The sequence below is a fragment of the Babylonia areolata genome, chromosome 4, assembly GCF_041734735.1.
Source record: "Babylonia areolata isolate BAREFJ2019XMU chromosome 4, ASM4173473v1, whole genome shotgun sequence".
NCBI classification, from domain to species: Eukaryota; Metazoa; Mollusca; class Gastropoda; order Neogastropoda; family Buccinidae; genus Babylonia; species Babylonia areolata.
Window position 1 is genome coordinate 46548769 of NC_134879.1, and position 18105 is coordinate 46566873.

The 18105-nt window shown below is 42.5% G+C and overlaps 1 protein-coding gene across 1 annotated transcript; it reads left to right on the plus strand.

The window, feature by feature from the left end:
• The first annotated feature begins 1078 nt into the window (after positions 1-1078).
• LOC143281233 (uncharacterized) lies at positions 1079-16337 on the plus strand. The gene is made up of 2 exons (XM_076586329.1): positions 1079-1208; positions 12411-16337. The coding sequence occupies exons 1-2, from the start codon at positions 1162-1164 to the stop codon at positions 14533-14535; spliced, it is 2172 nt and encodes a 723-aa protein (XP_076442444.1). The 5' UTR covers positions 1079-1161; the 3' UTR covers positions 14536-16337.
• The last annotated feature ends 1768 nt before the right edge of the window (positions 16338-18105 follow it).

Consider the following 18105-nt stretch of genomic DNA (forward strand, 5'->3'; position numbering starts at 1 on the left):
ACAGCAGTGACGTCCCCGAGGATGATCAGAAGCTGGTTGAAGACACTCTGGACACCAATGTGGATGACCGGGTTCATTCTCCGTCAGACCCAAGATCTGATGATGATCTACAGTGAGAACATTTCTTTCACACGCTTTTCTACAAAACCGATCGTAATTATTAGGGGAAGAGGGAATGATCAGACAAGAAAGGTGGGGGTGAAGTGGGTGTGTGTGCTGCCTGTGTACCTTCTTTCTGTGTACCTCAGTATCTGAGTTCATGTCAGTGCTTCTCAGTGTCTGCTTACTAGTATAACTTCAAATGATTTTTTCAGTCTGTATTACGTTGCTTTGTTTGTCTCTCAACTGATGTGTAAAAAAAAATAAATATATATATATATGTATATATATAATAATAAAAAGAGCGTAGTCCTTAAATCGTGCGTGGCCGGGAAACACGAACATAAACTGAGTGTGACACAGTCCAAGGCAGGAAGGCCTTCGTGTTTCGACTCTATGGTCGTGTTCATGTAAAAAAACAACAACAACAAACATATACATGATACATGTGAATACAAACGAACCGGAGTCAGCCGTGAATGGAAGACCAAGGCTGCTTAAATATTAATATATACCAAATACGGGCGCGGGCGGGCATGCACGTTTTTCGTCCGACCGTAGTCGTAAAAACGTTCACACTAAACGCCGGACCATAGGACCATTGGACACCACGCATAGGCCGTAAAAAAAAGAAGAAAAAAAAGTCCAAAACTCTGCAACTGAATTACGGAAGCGTTGTTGTGATAAGAGGGTGTCTCGGTTTGATCCGAGAATGACACATTTCAATCCCAGGCAATAAATTCATTACAGAAGCGTTGTCGTTGTGACAGACCTTGTTCGTTAGAAAAAAAAATTAGAGTAATTTGCCCTTGATTAAGCCGGAAAGAGAATTCACGGGACGTCTCTAAAAGTGAAAGTTGCGAGTTCGTCGATTGTACTTGTGTAATTGCTTCACAGTGGGTCTGAGGGAAAACGGGAGGAACGAAGTACTGTGTGTGCTGTTCGAACTTCAAAGGAAAAAAAGATATCGCAACGAATACCAGCCACGAACCGATTGCAAAGAGCGTGGCGATCTCAGAACCACTTCGTGAACTGAAGCCAAGGACCACACTCTCAGTGGCGATGATATTCCTTCACTTTTTACGAACAAGGTCTTCAAAACAAGCACGGTATGTGACATTTTGAATCGAATATTCATTTTTATGTTTCAAAATATATTTGTTTCAATTCAACAGCCAAGCCTAATAATGTTTTGGGTCTGATTTCTCAAAGAGGGATGATTATACTGTCATCATTTTTCACACACTTATCTGCCTAATGTTTGAATCCAAAAGCACAATTTAACCTTTAAAACGGAGAATTACAGTACACCAGCTGGCCAGTCTTTTTCAACTTCTTCTTCTTTCCCTTGACTACCGCCTTCATCATTGTGAAGATTCTGTAGACTATAAGGGGGGTTTGCGTGTTTTTGAGGTTTCCTGAGGCAGAGGTTGCTGGGCCAGGGGATTGGGGGGGGAGGGGGGGGTGGGGATCAGATTCGGGATTTGAAGCCTTCAAGGGTTGGGCTGAGGGCGATCTCAGCAGGAAGGCTGTTCCAGTTGGTTATGGTTCGGGGAAAGAAAGATTTTTGTCTGTACAGCGTCCTGCAGTTGGAGAGATGGTACGCTGCTGGGTGTGATCCTGGGGTCCCCGTGGATGCTGAAGGATTTTGAGAGGGCTTGTGGCATGTGTTGATGATAAGACTGCCGCTGTGGAACTTATAAAAGTTAACCAGTCTTGCCTTTCTCCTTCACTCTTTGAGGGGGGACCACTGAAGAGTCTCCATCATGTCTTGCACACTGGATGTTTTCCCGTGTCGATAGGTCACCCAGCGAGCAGCCCGGCGTTCTACTGCCTCAAGTTTCTTAAAGTCCTTCTCTGTATAGGGGTCCCACACAGAACTGGCATACTCCAGGGTTGGGCGGACCAGTGTTTGGTAGGCTTGCTGTTTGATGCGCTGGGAGCCTACTTTCAGGTTCCGTCTCAGTAGGCCTAAGGTCTTGTTGGCTCGGTTGGAGACATTGGAGATGTGGGGGATCCATCTAAGATCAGAAGTGATGGTGATGCCGAGGTATTTTGATTTGCTGACTACATCAAGGGTGTGGCCACTAAAGGTGTATTCTGATGGTAGGGGGTCTCTCTTCCGGCTCACTCGCAGTGTCTGACATTTGTTTGGAGGGAAGCTCATAAGCCACTTCTGCTCCCATTCTGCGAGGCAATCGAGATCCTTTTGTAGGGCTTGCTGGTCGCTGGTGGAGGAGATGGTTTTGTGGCACAGAGTATCATCAGCAAAGAGACGAGCAGTGGAGGACAGTCCAGTCGGCATGTCGTTGATGTAAAGCAGGAACAGGCAAGGCCCAAGAACAGAGCCTTGGGGAACTCCAGATTCTACAGGAATAGGACTGGAAGTGGCTCCATCCACCACTACAGACTGCTGTCTGTCTGATAGGAACTTCCTGATCCAGGTGTGTACTTTCTCTGTGATGCCAAGGGAGTGGATCTTGTGGAGCAGGAGAGAGTGGCAGACTTTGTCGAACGCTTTCGAAAAGTCCATGATGAGAGCGTCTGTCTGTTTTCTGCCTTCAAGGTTTGCTGAGAGCAAGTCTACAAGTCCTATGAGCTGGCTTTCACAGGATCGCTAGCATCTGAATCCGTGCTGTGCTTCGGTGATGATCCCATTCTTTTCTGCAAAGTGCATAACAGAGCTTGTGATGATGTGATCCATTATTTTGCATGGTATGCTGGTCAGGGAAATAGGGCGGTAGTTTTCTGGGCGGTAGTGCTTGCCTTTCTTGAAGACTGGGGTGACGTTGGCCATCCTCCAGTCTCTCGGAACTACTCTGGTGTTGAGGGAGCACTGGTACAGGACTGTGAAGGCAGGAGCCAGTTCTTCGGCAAGCTCACATAGCAGTCTCGGGTTGATGCCATCGGGGCCAGGAGCTTTGCTGGGGTTTAAGTCCTTGAAGAGCTTGGTAACTCCTGCTACTGAAATCTCTATGGCACTTAAGGTAGGAGAGTCTGATGGGGGGTCTGATGGTAGACCAGTTCTGTTGGTGAACTCCTTTTTGATGCAGGTGATTTTCGCACTGAAGGCGGAGTGAAATTGCTTGTTTAGCATTTCTGCTTGCTCTTTTGCACCTGAGACAAGTCTGCCGTTTTCCTTAAGTGGGGCAGCATTTGCCACCTCTGTGCATATTGCCTTAATGTATGCCCAGAATTTCTTGTTCGTCACTGGTCTTTCACTCGTGCTGTCTTTGAACATGTTCTCAGTGTATCTCCAGTAAGAACAGCGCAGGTTTCTTTGGACATTGCGCTTCAGCTTCTTCAGTTCTGCACGCACTTCCTGGCTTCCGGTCTTTTTCCACTGTTTGTACAGCCTGTCCCGTTGTCGGATCATCCTTAGAGTGGCATAGTCTACCCAGGGCTTGTTGTTTTTTCCGCCAATGGTTTTCTTGGGGATATGCTTCTCTGTCATGGAGGCAATACCTTCTTCCAGTGTGTGCCACAGTTGTTCTGCATCACTGTTTGTATCAAAGGTTTCCAGCACTGTGTCAGAGAATTCCGTTGAACAGGATTTCAGTGAAGGCCAGTCCGCTTTGGAGAATTGGGGGACTGTGCGTTTTGGCGAGCGTTGATACGCTGGGTTGGTGTTAACTCTGTGTAGACAACATCATGGTCAGAGAGTCCAGGGAGGGGGTCAATCTGCGGCACTAGGGATGGATGGCTTGTGAGGAAGAGGTCTAGAGTGTTCTCTTCTCTTGTGGGAAATGTGACGAGCGGTTCGTATCCAGCATCATTCATCAGGTCAAGAAACTGGTTGTGGATTTCTACACATCTGGCTGGGCTTTTCAGTGTCTTGGTGGGCCAGTCAAAGGAAGGGAAATTGAAGTCACCTCAAATGATGACAGTAGCGTTTGTAGATGTGACCCGGTGGATGGAGGTTTCAAACTTCATCAGGCTGATCGCATCACTAGTTTTGGGCCTATAGCAGGCGGCTACTAGGAGTTGCTTTCTTCCTTTCAGCTTGATCTTCACCCAGAGCAGTTCACATCCATCCACTGACAGCTCCTCCACTTCTTGGCATGGTAGATGACTTGCCACAGCTATCAATACTCCCCCACCAAGCCAATCCCTGTCCTTCCTGAAGGTGGTGAAGTGAGGAGGGATGAGCTCGCTAGAACAGACATGTGAATCGAGCCATGTTTCGGTGCCTAGTATAATATCAGGCTTTGCACTGTCAATCAGATTCTGTAGTTCTGCTTTCTTGCCTCGACTGCACTGGAAGTTGATGTTCAGAAGTCTTAGAGGCCGGTTAAACTGTTTGTTTTGACTGGTAGCCTGGGAGGGTGTGGATGAGTGGATGGGCTTAAAGTCTGCTGATGAGAGTGACGTTTCCGAGGGACTTTGCAAAGAGGAGATGTCTCCTCCCTGGATAGCACTTGGTGCTGCTGCATCAAGTCCAAACAGGTCGAAGGCAACTGTGCTGTAGTTTGCATTGTCACACACTACACATCTCCATACAACATCACTTTCGCCCAGTCTTTCATACTCCTCAGAGTCAGATGGTATGCTTTGGCAGGCAAGATGAAACCACTGGCCACAAGTATTACATTCAACACCACGTTCTGACAAGGAGATAGTGCAATCACATGTGCCACAGGGAAACTTGGATTCTTCGGATTTTGTCTGAGAGGGTGCTTCTTGGGAGGAGATACTGCTAGATTTCTGGGGCTGTGTGGGCATTTCGTGTCTAGGAGGCACTGTGGAGCTCAGGAGCAGTCCTACTCCTAAGAAGGTCAGTAAAATTGAAAGTAGAGGTTCTAGAACTTGATATGTTGCTGGCTGGGGAGTCACTTTGTTCTGGAAAAGTTTTTCACATGTCATTGTGTGTTCTTTGGATGGTCTTCATACAGATGAAAATCCTCATACTTGATAAATAAGGTTTCTACTTACAGTGTATCATTCAACTGGATTTGTGTGTGTGTGTGTGCGTGCGTGCGTGCGTGCGTGCGTGCGTGTTTGTTTTTGTGGTCACATTCTTAGCTGTGATTTTTATTCAGCACAGATATATGCATCTCTGACACATAGTAAAAAGCTGACCAGTGTACCCCTGAAACAAAAACTACAAAGCATTTGCACTATACAACATTTGTCAGCGAATACTTCTTTCAAGTGGAAATGCTTGCACATTTTCAGAAAGAGCTGTAACAATGATACTGAGACAGTGAGATCCATGCTACTTCCACAGGCAGTGTGAATGTTTACACACACACACACACACACATAGATAGATAAGGCATAGTTATTGTTGCAAATTTAAACAACTCACTGGCTTGAGATTCTGCACATGCATAACACAGTGAACAGATCCGACACATTTTTGGGGTTGTATGCAGTTTGACTGAAAATGTGTAACTAAAACAAATGTCATAACATTCAAGCTATAATTACATAATCTTTTCTTTTTTTTGTCACAGCTGTCAGATATGCAAGTCCAAGAAGACATCACTACTACTTCTGCATCAGCAGTGGAAACCAATGCTGCTGACAGTAAATTGAGTAATTTTACAAAATTTAACAAATTTGGAAGTGAAAGTATGTAATGATCTGACAGCTTTGCTTCCCCCTTTTCACCAATTTGACACTGATGACACAGTGAAAGATGACTTATTAGGGCCTTGAAAACTGTTTTGTCATAAAATTTAGACTGAATGGGGCTTACAGTAGTGGGTGTTAATTTGTAGAGTGTGTGTGTGTTAGTTGAGAGCAGATTGATTCAGAAGGATCATTGGAATTGACAGATGGTGTAACACAGTCAGATTATCATCTGTGTATGAAGATTTTTTTTTTAAGCTTTCTTATTGGGAATTGTGGAGTTTGAATGCTCCCGAGATTTTTTTTCATACTGATGTGAACTGCAGCTGTGATTTTTCTTCTCTTTTCTTGTTCTTCTTCTCTTTGATGGAGAAAGGTATGGAGGTGCAGTATGCTTCAAATCAGCTGAGATAACACTAATCATGAAAAAAAAAAAAAAAAAATCAAAACTTTGTAAATATAGACACTGCACTTCAATACAGATGTAGAACACACACACACACACACATGCAAAACATCCAAAACTAAATGGTGCTCACATCATAAATAAATCAGATTGTTTAAACAACTGTTTATTATTTAGCATTTAGGTATGAATGAATGAAACAAAAAAAATAAAATAAAATATCTTACCGAAGTGATTTTCTTCAAGTCTGTTTGTGTTTGACTCAGACCTGTTTACACTGCATTTTGTAAACAGTCCAAATTTGATTAGCAATAAACAAATGAAATATATATTTATGATTTAAAAAGAAAATACAGGAAATAAAAAATGGGAAGTGGGGAATGCATATGTAAATAAATGCAAATATTTACACAAAGAATTTACAGCACTACCAGTTTCTAAAAAATGGCAGCAAAGAGAAAGCTGGTATGTATGTGTTAATCCTTTGGCCAGTTGTTAGATACAATGAACTTACAGGTTTCCATTACATATTTTAACCTGGTGAAAGTACAGACATATCCATTTTGGGTAAACAGGTCAGCTGATTGTACCAGACTGGTGTGCCTGAATGTCTGGGAGTCTTGAGAAGACTTATCAGTGCATGTCACTTGTAATGATGAATGAGTGAGTACTGTATGCACACAGTGACACATGCATGCGTGCTACATGATGAAATCATTCTTAACTTGCAGTTTATCAATGCAACTGTGATGAAACACACATGAATCAGTCTTGATGATGATTATCTTTAATCAGATTCCATGCACAGCTCCACCACTCTTCTCCCCACAATTTCCATGCTAAACTGCACCACTCATTTCCCCACAGATTTCCATGCTCAACTCCAACACTCTCCTCCCCACAATATGTATTAAAAAGTCATGTGATAGAAAAGCCAGAAAAAGATCAAATTCATTGGAACAGCAATGGCCGTTTCTCAAGTCTAAAATCTGTTTTTTGAAGGTGCGTGCGGCACACACACGCACACACATACACACGGTGGTGTGTCCATCGAGATCGATGATGACCATCGTTGTCATCCAGCTGGGGGATGGGGAGAGGGTGGTGGTGGGGTGGGGGGGAGGATGCTCATGAAACTATCTGTGAATGCGCAGATGGCTGAATAGTCCAATCTGCGCACGAAATGTTCGCTGACAGTTGGGGCAGACAAAGACAGGCATACCATTGTCAGGGAGCTTGTTTGCCTGTGACTTTCTGGCCTGCCTCTTCTGAACAGCTGCAGCAGTCCTGTTGGCCTCGCACAACTTGGCGCCTTTGTGCACAGCAGCGCGCCATTTGTCACGGTCCACTGCAGATTCCTCCCAGGAGTCAGGGTTGATATCAAACACTTTCAGAGAGACTTTCAGAGTATCTCTGAAGCGCTTCTTCTGACCTCCGTGTGATCTCTTCCCTTGTTGCAGCTCGCCATAGAAGAGCCTTTTGGGCAGCCGATGGTCTGGCATGCGTGCCACGTGTCCAGCCCAGCGAAGCTGGGACTGCATCAGGATGGTGAAGATGCTGGGAAGGGTGGCTTTTGCGAGCACCTCTGTGTCTGGGGTCCTGTCTTGCCACTTGATGTTCAGTAGCTTCCTGAGGCATGTTGTGTGGAAGTGGTTCAGCTTCTTGGCATGTCGTTGGTACACTGTCCAAGTTTCGCAGGCGTACAGTAGTGTGGGGAGAACTACTGCTCTGTAGACCTTTAGCTTGGTCTCAAGACTAATGCCTCTTCTGTTCCAGACATTTGCATTGAGTCTACCAAAAGTTGCGCTTGCTCTTGCAATCCTGACGTTCACTTCATCGTCGATTGTCACATTTCGTGACAGTGTGCTGCCAAGGTATGTGAACCGCTCCACCGCACTGAGTCTCTGACCGTTGACTGTGATGTTGGGCTCAACGTAGGGTTTCCCTGGGGCTGGCTGATGGAGAACTTCAGTTTTCCTCGTGCTGATGGTAAGGCCGAAGTTCCTGCTGGCAGTGGCAAACTTGTCGACGCTGAGTTGCATGTCAGCTTCAGATCCAGCGTTGAGGGCACAATCATCAGCAAACAAAAAGTCTCTGATGATGTCCGTCATGACCTTCGTTTTTGCTTGAAGCCTTCTGAGGTTGAACAGCTTGCCATCTGTTCGATACTTTAGGCTGATTCCAACATCGCTATCTCTGAAGGCATCAGTAAGCATTGCAGAGAACATGAGGCTGAACAGCGTTGGAGCCAGGATGCAGCCTTGCTTGACACCATTTATGACAGCAAAAGGAGCAGATGTTTCGCCATTGTCCTGGACTCGAGCCTGCATGCCTTCATGGAATTAGCTGACCAAGGAAATAAATTTCCAAGGGCATCCGTACTTGGCCATGATCTTCCACAGTCCCTCTCTACTCACGGTGTCAAAGGCCTTAGTGAGGTCAACATAGGTGGAGAACAGATCAGCATTTTGCTCCTGACATTTCTCTTGCAGCTGCCTTGCAGCAAACACCATGTCAGTGGTTCCACGCTCTTTCCGGAATCCACATTGGCTCTCAGGCAAATGACCTTGGTCAAGGTGTGCTGTGAGGCGGTTTAGTAGGATCCTGGCAAGTATCTTGCCTGCGATGGAGAGCAAGGAAATGCCCCGATGGTTATCACAGGCTTGCCAGTTCCCCTTTCGCTTGTACAAGTGAATGATAGATGCATCTTTGAAATCCTGGGGGATCGTCTCTTCTTTCCACATGAGTGAGTACAGCTGATGGAGCTTCTCAGTCAGCACAGTGCCTCCATCCTTGTAGACCTCTGCTGGTATGGAGTCTGAGCCAGGTGCTTTGCCACTGGATAGCAGATGGATTGCTTTATGTGTCTCAAGAGGTGTTGGCGGATCGTCCAGTGCTTCGTTGATGGGGACTTGTGTGAGACGGTCTATGGCTTCATCATTTATGAAGGAAGGGCAATTTAAGACACTGTTGAAGTGCTCAGCCCAGCGTTCGAGAATTTTCTCCTTCTTGGTGATCAAGGTATTCCCATCTGCACTGAGGAGGGGGGATGATCCTGAGGATGTGGGGCACACACACACTCACTCACTCACTCATACTATGTAGCAACAATATGAAATGCTAGAATGTTTATAGATTCTGATTGAATGGGTCACACACAGGAGCGATACTTCTTTCTTCAGTTCAGTTGTCAAAAATCTGTAGGAGGTTTATGTCGCCGTGACAGCGGAAACTGACTTGACTTCGCCTTCTTGTTTCTGGTTCCGCGACAATTGAAAATCTTTGCACGACGAACAAGTTCAACTTCCGCGCTACTTATCAGTTGTCCGTTCTTTTTTTTCTTTTTTAAATACTCTTTCGGTTCTTTCACTTTCATGGATTCAAGCGCACTTTCAGTTTCAGCGGACGGAGTCGCCATGTTTACTTATCCGGACGTCCCAAGGTGAAGGGGCTGAACTTTTCACTGACTTCCGGTTTTCTAACGAACAAGGTCTCGGTTTGATGAACATGACCTATTTCTATCCCAGATAATAAAATCATCAACTATTTTTAAATCTGTCTCCCCCCCCCCCCTCCCCCCCCCCCCCCACACACACACCCATCCCCCCTCTCCCTCTCACTTGCTGATTAGAGAAGAAAAAAAACACACAAAAAAAAACACGTCAAAACCACTCCACGATAACAGATCTGTTCAGTATTATGCTTCAACTGAAATTTATTTAAGGGAATCAACTCTTTGTTGTTTCCTATTTTTTTCCCACTGTCCGATTATCAATCGTTAATGGATTACTTCGAGCTGGGAATAGCGCAAAATATATTTTTGTTTTGTTTTTGGTGTGTGTGTGTGTATGTGCGTGTGTGCCGGTGTGTGTACACGGTAGTTTACTCATCTGAACTTTACATGATATTCCCAGTACTTTTTTGACTCACTTGTGTAAACAAAGTGAGTCCATGTTTTAACCCGGTGGTCGGCTGTCTGTGTGTGTGTGTCTGTGTGTCCGTGGTAAACTTTAACATTGACATTATCTCTGCAAATACTTTGTCAGTTGACACCAAATTAGGCATAAAAATAGGAAAAATTCAGTTCTTTCCAGTCTGGGATGAAAAAAAGAAGCCAAATTATATGCAAACTGCATTTACTGTTATATTTATATTTTTTTTATTCTCTAAACTTGGCACTTTGATCTGATATTCTGACACAACAACAAGAGCAGTCATTATTATCATTTTTTGTTCAAACAGGAACTTCTTTTGCTAAGCATGGAAGTTTTTATTTATTTTGCAAACGTTTTGGTGCAGATAGTAAAAAAGGGAAATTAATCTGTAATTAATGCTAGGGGACTTAATTTGCTCTAAACTGATCCTTCTCATCTTAAACATTACATTTTGAAATTATACTCAATACATAAAAAGCTTGTGTGTTTTACTGTCAGTGTACAGAGCTTTCACTATGTTCATTCGCCCAAGTGGTCTTTTTCGGAAAATACTAAAATCAGTATGACCAGTGGACTTTATAGATCTATTGGCTGAACCCTGAAGGTCATGGGCAAAAATCAATTGTGTACACATATTTATACACATTCAAAGCGCGTGCTTATATTCTTCACGAACGCGAACGACGCCATTTTGTTTCAAGTTGCTGACCTACCCATTCAGTCCTATATTCAATGGACAATACACGATAACATGTGATGGAAAGTTGGAGAAGGAGACCATTAAATATTTATTCAAAGAAAGATTTGTGAACGCCTCATCACTTACTGGATTATGCCCCAAACTACCATAAGAATACCCACCGGAATTCACAGTTAAAAATTGTAAACCATGCGAGTTAATACCCTTGAACTGATAAAAAGAAAAAATTTCCAGTCTTGACTTTTCTCAAATTGAAGTCCTTTTCACTTCATACAACTTTTAGAAGTACTTGTACTTGGCTCTACATGTTATTAGTTTAACAAAATACTAAATTTTATATATCAACTTTAAAACTATAAAACTAGAATGAACATAAAAGAGAAATTGGATCGACCGTGTCGTACTACATTCCCGGCGGGTGTAACTAAACTTGTACATCTATCTAGATCTAGAGAAACGGCTAAATGTAGCAGTGTGATTGCAGTGATAGCCACGTCTCCTTTACTGCGGACTTTAAAAATAATTTTTTATTGCCCTTAAAGATTTTTTGAATGCCCAAGATACACCAGAGTAATATGATTTAAACAGCGTTCTCACTGTGAATGCTGCAATTGATTTATCACCCTTTAAAAAAGTATGTTCAAATATTAAATTTTAGAACATCAGTTAAGGAGCCATGATAGTGTAATGAGTAAGACAGTTTCTTCTCACCCAAACATGCGGGGTTTGAATCTGGTTAGGACTTTTTTCTTTTTTTTTTAACCTGAAGCTTTATAATAACAAAAACAGAATACATTTTAACGATTAGATTTTTTTTTTTAAGTGTATCACAAGTGAGTCTTGAAGGCCTTGCCTCTCTTGTGTTTTGCACTGATAGATCGTGAATGGATTTCTCCATTTCTAATGATCAATACCGCATTTTCTTATTCAATAACTTAAATACATGTTATCCGTCTGTCTGTCCCTATCAAACACACGCACGCACGCACTTTTGCTCACCTACTCTCATACTTTCTCAAACAAGCAAAACTGAAATTCCAGACATCAGCAGCCAGATGCCTCAGCCTGGCCGGCAGGGTTACTTTCATTGTCAGTGTGTTAACTTCAGTCTGAGGAAGGCTGCTAGACTAAGGACCTGGCATGCAGCACATGGTATGGACTGGAGTGGTCCACCTCCGTCCTTTTGACTGACAGCGCGAAATTCAAATTCAAGTAGGCCAACACAGATTTTTCTTCTTCTGAAACTCAAATCTGAGAGGTTTGTGATCGGGTTTTTTATTTATTTTTTTATTTTTTTTAATTATCTTTAAAAAAAAAAAATTATTCAGATGTTAGGACAGCATAAAAAAAATGTATACCTATGGAAACTCATGGCTGTATTTGTGGCCTGCCAGTATGTTTATTTCTGCAATGAAAAAACGATTGGAGCTGTCATTTTCCTAACAGAACCCGAAAAGGAAAAGCTGAAGACGCACCTCTTCTTACTTTTTTTTTGTTGTTTTTTGGCAGGTCGTTAAAATGTAATGCGATCATCACAGCTGCTAAATCTCTGTTTTGTCCTCTTCATTTGTCCCTATATGTATGTTGTTTCCATTGAACAAAAGATGAGTGCATACAGTTGTGCTACTCTTTCTTCTTCATAAAGGCAGATAACAATAATGGAAATGAAAAGCCATTCCCTGATGATGTGTTTCAGAAGCAGTGAAGAAGACGATACGATTGACCTGCTGATGAATTGTGCCGTGGATGGTGAGGCGGTGTGGCCGGGCCAGCGTCACAACAGTCTGACCACACTCAAAGATGGGGATGCTGCAGAGGGTATGATATACTCACCTCCATTGAAGTCGCCACACAAAGAGATGGCTGCAGACACATGCAATGAAGAACTGGAAGATAAAACCACATCAGGTCATGTGTGTGATCCACCTGAACCAGATGCAGACCTCACAGTAAAGACTTTGTTACTGGGGACGTCAGGCACTGAAAACGAGTTGCTGAAAAGCAGTGATAAAAATGACACAAATGAAAGCTGTCAAACATCTTCACCTAATTCTGCAGCACAAGAAGACAGATCACTGCTCAAAGTGGAAATTACTGAAGATGTGCCAGTTACGGACAGTCAAGAAATTACTCAGCCTCAAAGATCTGAAGATTTCGAGCCAAACAAGGTGACAGCTGACATCCAAGAGTCTTCAGAAAGTGCCACACAATCCCCAAAATATGAAAATCACTCAGGCAAACTTCTCATGAATTTGGGTGACCGTACTTTATCTCTTGGTGTTGATGATTCATCAAAACCAGTTCTAGAAATGCAGGAAGCTGAAGCCATGACTTTGTTTCTTACGAAAGGTACCCTGCCATGTGAAAGCAATGAAGATGTGAAAAGAGGTGCTGGAGATGGTAGGAATGTGGATGTTCCTGGAGCTGATGTATCGGATGAAAACCAGGTTGCTGATGAGAAGGCAGGAATTGATGCAATGTTAGACACCAGATCTAAGTCATCATGTCAGCTTGAACAGATACAGGCTGTACAAAGTGAAATGGAAAGCGTACACAATATTGTACCACTAAACACAGAGCTGCCACATAACCAGGAAAGCATACACAATATTGTACCACATGACACACAGCTGCCACAGAACCAGCAGTCCACAGAAAATGACAGCAGTGCAGCCTGTGCTCCAGCCAACCACCAGCCACAAGGTGAGCCCCATGTTATGGCTGATGCAGGCCAGGAAGCTGACAGCAGCACAGTTTGTGGTCATAACACTCTAAGTCATCATGTCATTCATGGGGCTGCTGCAGCCTCTTTTGAGGAAGAGAGAATGGCCGACAATTTGCTCTTACCTGAGAGACCCACAAGTCCTGGGGCAGCAGCATCAGAAGGGGAATGGCAAATTGTGCCTCTGCATCGCGTGTTTGCCCACACCAATCTTGGAGGATTGGCAGCCTCTGCTTCACCCACTCACTCGCATATCCACACTGATGGTTTACAAGAAACAGATTCTGACACCCATCAGACTGTCGATGGGCTTGGAAATGATTCCAGCATTTTCATAGAAGTTCAAACAGCTGAAACTACAAATATTTTGGCCCCGTCTCTGCCAGAGGAATCACTTGCTCAGTTAGATCAGACTGCCCAGGCACCTGACAGCCCTTCTCCGGGACATCCTGAACAAGATGAGTTATGTTCTGGATATGGATATGTCCCCAACGCATATGATGCAGCAGAAGGTAATACCCAAGATGAAACTACAAATATTTTGGCTCCATCTCTTCCAGAGGAATCAGTTGTTCAGCAAGACCAGACTGCCCAAGCATCAGACAGCCTTACCCAGGGACATCCTGAACAAGATGAGTTATGTTCTGGATATGGAGACGTCCCCAACACAGATGATACAACAGAAGGTAAAACCAACAATGAAACTACAGATAGTTTGGCCCCGTCTCTGCTAGATGAATCACTTGCTCAGCAAGACAAGACCATCCAACCACCTGGCAGCCTTATTCACGGACATCCTGAACAAAATCAGTTATGTTCTAAATTTGGAGATGTCCCAAAGACAGATGATCCAGCAAAATATAAAATCCAAGATGAAACTTCTGAAAATTTGGAATACAGTGTTCATGAAGCAAATGAGAAGGGAGGTACAGAAGATGCACAAAGGATAGTTGCAGCAGTACAGCTGCAGGGAAACGGTGTCGACACAGCACCAGAGAAGGAACAAATAACCAGTGACCAGTTGACTGAAGCATCAGCATTAAAAGTTCACCCTGACGCTGGGTCTGATCTACAAGATGTCAAGGCAGAACAAGAGTAGAGAAATCATGGAGGAAACATTTCAGCAAACCAACAATAGTATATTCATGACAATGTACTGTATGAGTGATCCAATGATCCATTCCTTGTTCACACTTTTGTTGCAAATTGTGTTATATAAAGGGCAAGAATTGGATGCGAAGAGGTCAGTAGTTTATTTGAAATAAAATCAGATGGTATCAGTAGAAACATTGTTTATTCTTTCTGTAAAAATCCATGACATCCAAATGGATACATTGTTTTCCATTGTTTTTTGACCTAAAAAGTTTACAGAGATCAGTGTCACCTATATAATACGTTTGTCGTGGTCAGACTACAGGCAGCACAAGTGATTTACCACAAACACACTAATATTGATGTGGATTGGACTGAAGAATGCAGAATTTCATCATGAAAATGACTTCCACATGACAAAATATTCACTTCGCACACTGATCACATTTTGCGGTCAAATGTAGTAAGTGATCTGTTAGGAAAAGCAAACAGTTTTATTAATTTGCCCAGTTTCAAATTCCATGTTTGAAAACTGGAGATTTCAAATGTGAATTGTGATATGTGTGTATTATGAGACAAAGTTTCTTTTTTTGGTAGGTGGACGCTTTTTAGGGTCTGTAATGGACCTCAAAAGACAATGGTACAAAGTTGTTCTTATGTGAACAGTAGGAACCCTTCGCCACTTCAGACTCCCAACCCTTTCTCCCAGTTCAAGAGTGTGGTATATTCAGTTCAGTCTCCTTTGGTAATACTGGATTACTTACAGTAGGTAATGTGGATTAAGCATGACCTTGTATCAAAAGAATACACAGATACTGCAAAAGAATGACTGTTCATACTTCACTTCTTTCTTTTGGCATTTATTTTCCCCACCCTTCTCATCACTCCTTGACGTCTAACGTCTCATACTTATTTACCAGCATACTGCACAATGGCAAACGGCAAAATTCTAACATCAAGGTGGAGTGGTTCAGAGATTGGAGCATCCAAAAAAAGAAGTGAAAAGGCCAGGTTCAGCTGAGGACTAATTCTCTCTTCTCTACTATAATTGTAGTGGTGGTCTGAGTGATAGTCGTACGACCCAGTTTGGATGTTCACGGTGCTCATTGTTCTCATTAACCATCCTGAAATATAGATAATCGTAATTTGTGTACCAGCATGACCTTCTCAATTTTGGTTTCTCTTCAACATCCACAGGCCTCGTGAAATGAACTGTTTATGGAGGGATGTAGTTACATCAGTGTCAGCAGACTTCTGATAACTGTCAGTGGAGGGATGAAGTTATGTCAGTGTCAGCAGACTCCTGGTAACTGTCAGTGGAGGGATGTAGTTACATCAGTGTCAGCAGACTCATGGTAACTGTCAGTGGAGGGATGTAGTTACATCAGTGTCAGCAGACTCATGGTAACTGTCAGTGGAAGGATGTTTTACATCAGTGTCAGAAGACTCTTGGTAACTTTTACGTCAGTGTCAGCAGACTCAATATATTAACTGTCAATGGAGGGATGTAGTTTACATCAGTGTCAGCAGACTCAATGTATTAACTGTCTGGAGGGATGTAGTTACATCAGTGTCAACAGGCTCTAATAACTGTCACTGGGAGGGATGCAATGGTCTGCAGAAGTAGTTCTCTTGGTCTGTTCAGTTACTTCACAATCATCATCATTATTCAGAGTGTCCTATGAATAGCACCACTATACTGTGTGCTTCAGAAGTACAGAACACTTCAAAAATGACTCGGCAGCAGTGAAGGGACTTCTAAGGTGCATGAGAGCAGTGCTGTTCAAAGTGCATGGAAGTTCAGGCAGCAGCCGCCCCCCCCCCCACCCCCCTGCCCTCCCCCGCCCCCTCTGTCTCTCCCAAGAAACATTGGGGCAGAAAATAGCTGATGTACATACTGCACATTCAAAAACGACACTAACAGTAAAAGAAGTAAGTACTCATAGTTAATTTTTTCAGAAAACAAATCCTGTTTGGTACTTGACAGTGAAACAAATACATATGCAGACAGAAGGAAAAAGGGGAAGTGTTACATTACGAAGATGTTATGTATAAAAGCACCAAGAAAGGGAGAATATCACAGTGGCTTGGCAAGTGACATTTTTAAAAATTTACTTTTTAATCGGCATAATCTATTTACTATTTACTTACTATTTCATATACATGGTAGTCATGTTTTTGTTTTTTTTTGTTTTTTTCAGATTTCATCATATATGGCCGCTTGATTGCACAGCTTTAGTTTTGATGAAATGAAAGGTTTTAACCACTATGATTGTTGTATTAAACTGATTTTATTCCATTGAACCACCTTATCTTGAATATTGTTGGGTTTTTTTTATTGAGCATGTGGGATGAAAGGAATACAAAGAGGACACAGTTATTTGCTGGTCGCCAAACCATAAAGCTGAGAAGTAGACATTAACCCTTTCGCTGCCAGGAAAATAAGATTTAAGTGAAATCTATTTGCCAGGGTTTTTTCCACAAAAAACGGGTATAAATTTTCCAAAAATTCTGTGCTCTTTGTTATTGGAGAAAGACCCATAAAAGTATATATTTTCTGAAAGGTAAATGAATAAAGAATACAAAACACATGCTGTTTTCCCATTTTATATATTTTTAGTGACATGCTGTTGTTTTGAAATCAGTGTTTTGTTTTTTGTCACATTTTCAACTTGTTCATTACAAACATTAGTCAGGTAATTTGCACAAAAACATCATATTTTCTGGACAAATGGATATCTGCAAACACAAAATCATACTAGAACAACCACAATATATATATATTTTTTAAGAGATAGATACACAATACAGTCGAGACCGGATGTAAGAAAGTCGTCGGGACCCACTTTTTGTCTTCCATACATCCGGTCTTTACTACAAGCGGATAACCGGATGTATGAAAATATTGAGGATCGACTTTCATACATCCGGCCACGCGTCTTTTACTTGATAAAAGTAGTTTTTTTTCATGTTATTTTTGTATTTACTTTTTTTTATGTTTAAATGTTTTCATACATATCCTAGTAAGAAGAAAAGGTTTGTGAATAACAAGTGGAAAAGTACATGTACTTACATACACACAGGACAACCGGTAGAAAGAGCAACTGTTTGTGGGAACTGTTCTGCTTTGCATGTGCCGTGCACTCCCCCCCACCCTCCCTCCGTGCGTGTGTGTGTGCGCGTGCGCGCGCGCGCGTGTGTGTGTGTGTGTGGCACGACTGTATTGTGTGTGTTCCCTCCACAACCCTTTTGCGCTTTTGACGATGTTTTTGGTCGTGGAATCTTTCTAAGGGCCGTTGACGTAGCAAATAAAATTTTCTGAGTTCTCTCTCTCTCTCTCTCTCTCTCTTTGTGTGTGTGTGTGTGTGTGTGGTGTTGTTTTCTTTCTCAACATCACAGTATGTTGATTAAATTAAAAAAAATTTACTTTTTTCCTTATTCAACAAAATATTACCAAAAAAAAATTGTTTTGTTCGTTCTAATAAATAGTATTTCAATCAAGCTATAAATAAACATTATTATGAACCAAAATGACATCCGCAGCGCTACAGTATAGATGCAAAATACTCTAACACTC

What these genes read in the sequence shown, in the direction of transcription:
- LOC143281233 (XM_076586329.1), top strand. Translation starts at nt 1,162, where the DNA reads ATGATATTCCTTCACTTTTTACGAACAAGGTCTTCAAAACAAGCACG. An exon ending in AGGTCTTCAAAACAAGCACG is followed by an intron (nt 1,209 to 12,410) that starts GTATGTGACATT and finishes GATGTGTTTCAG; the next exon opens with AAGCAGTGAAGAAGACGATA.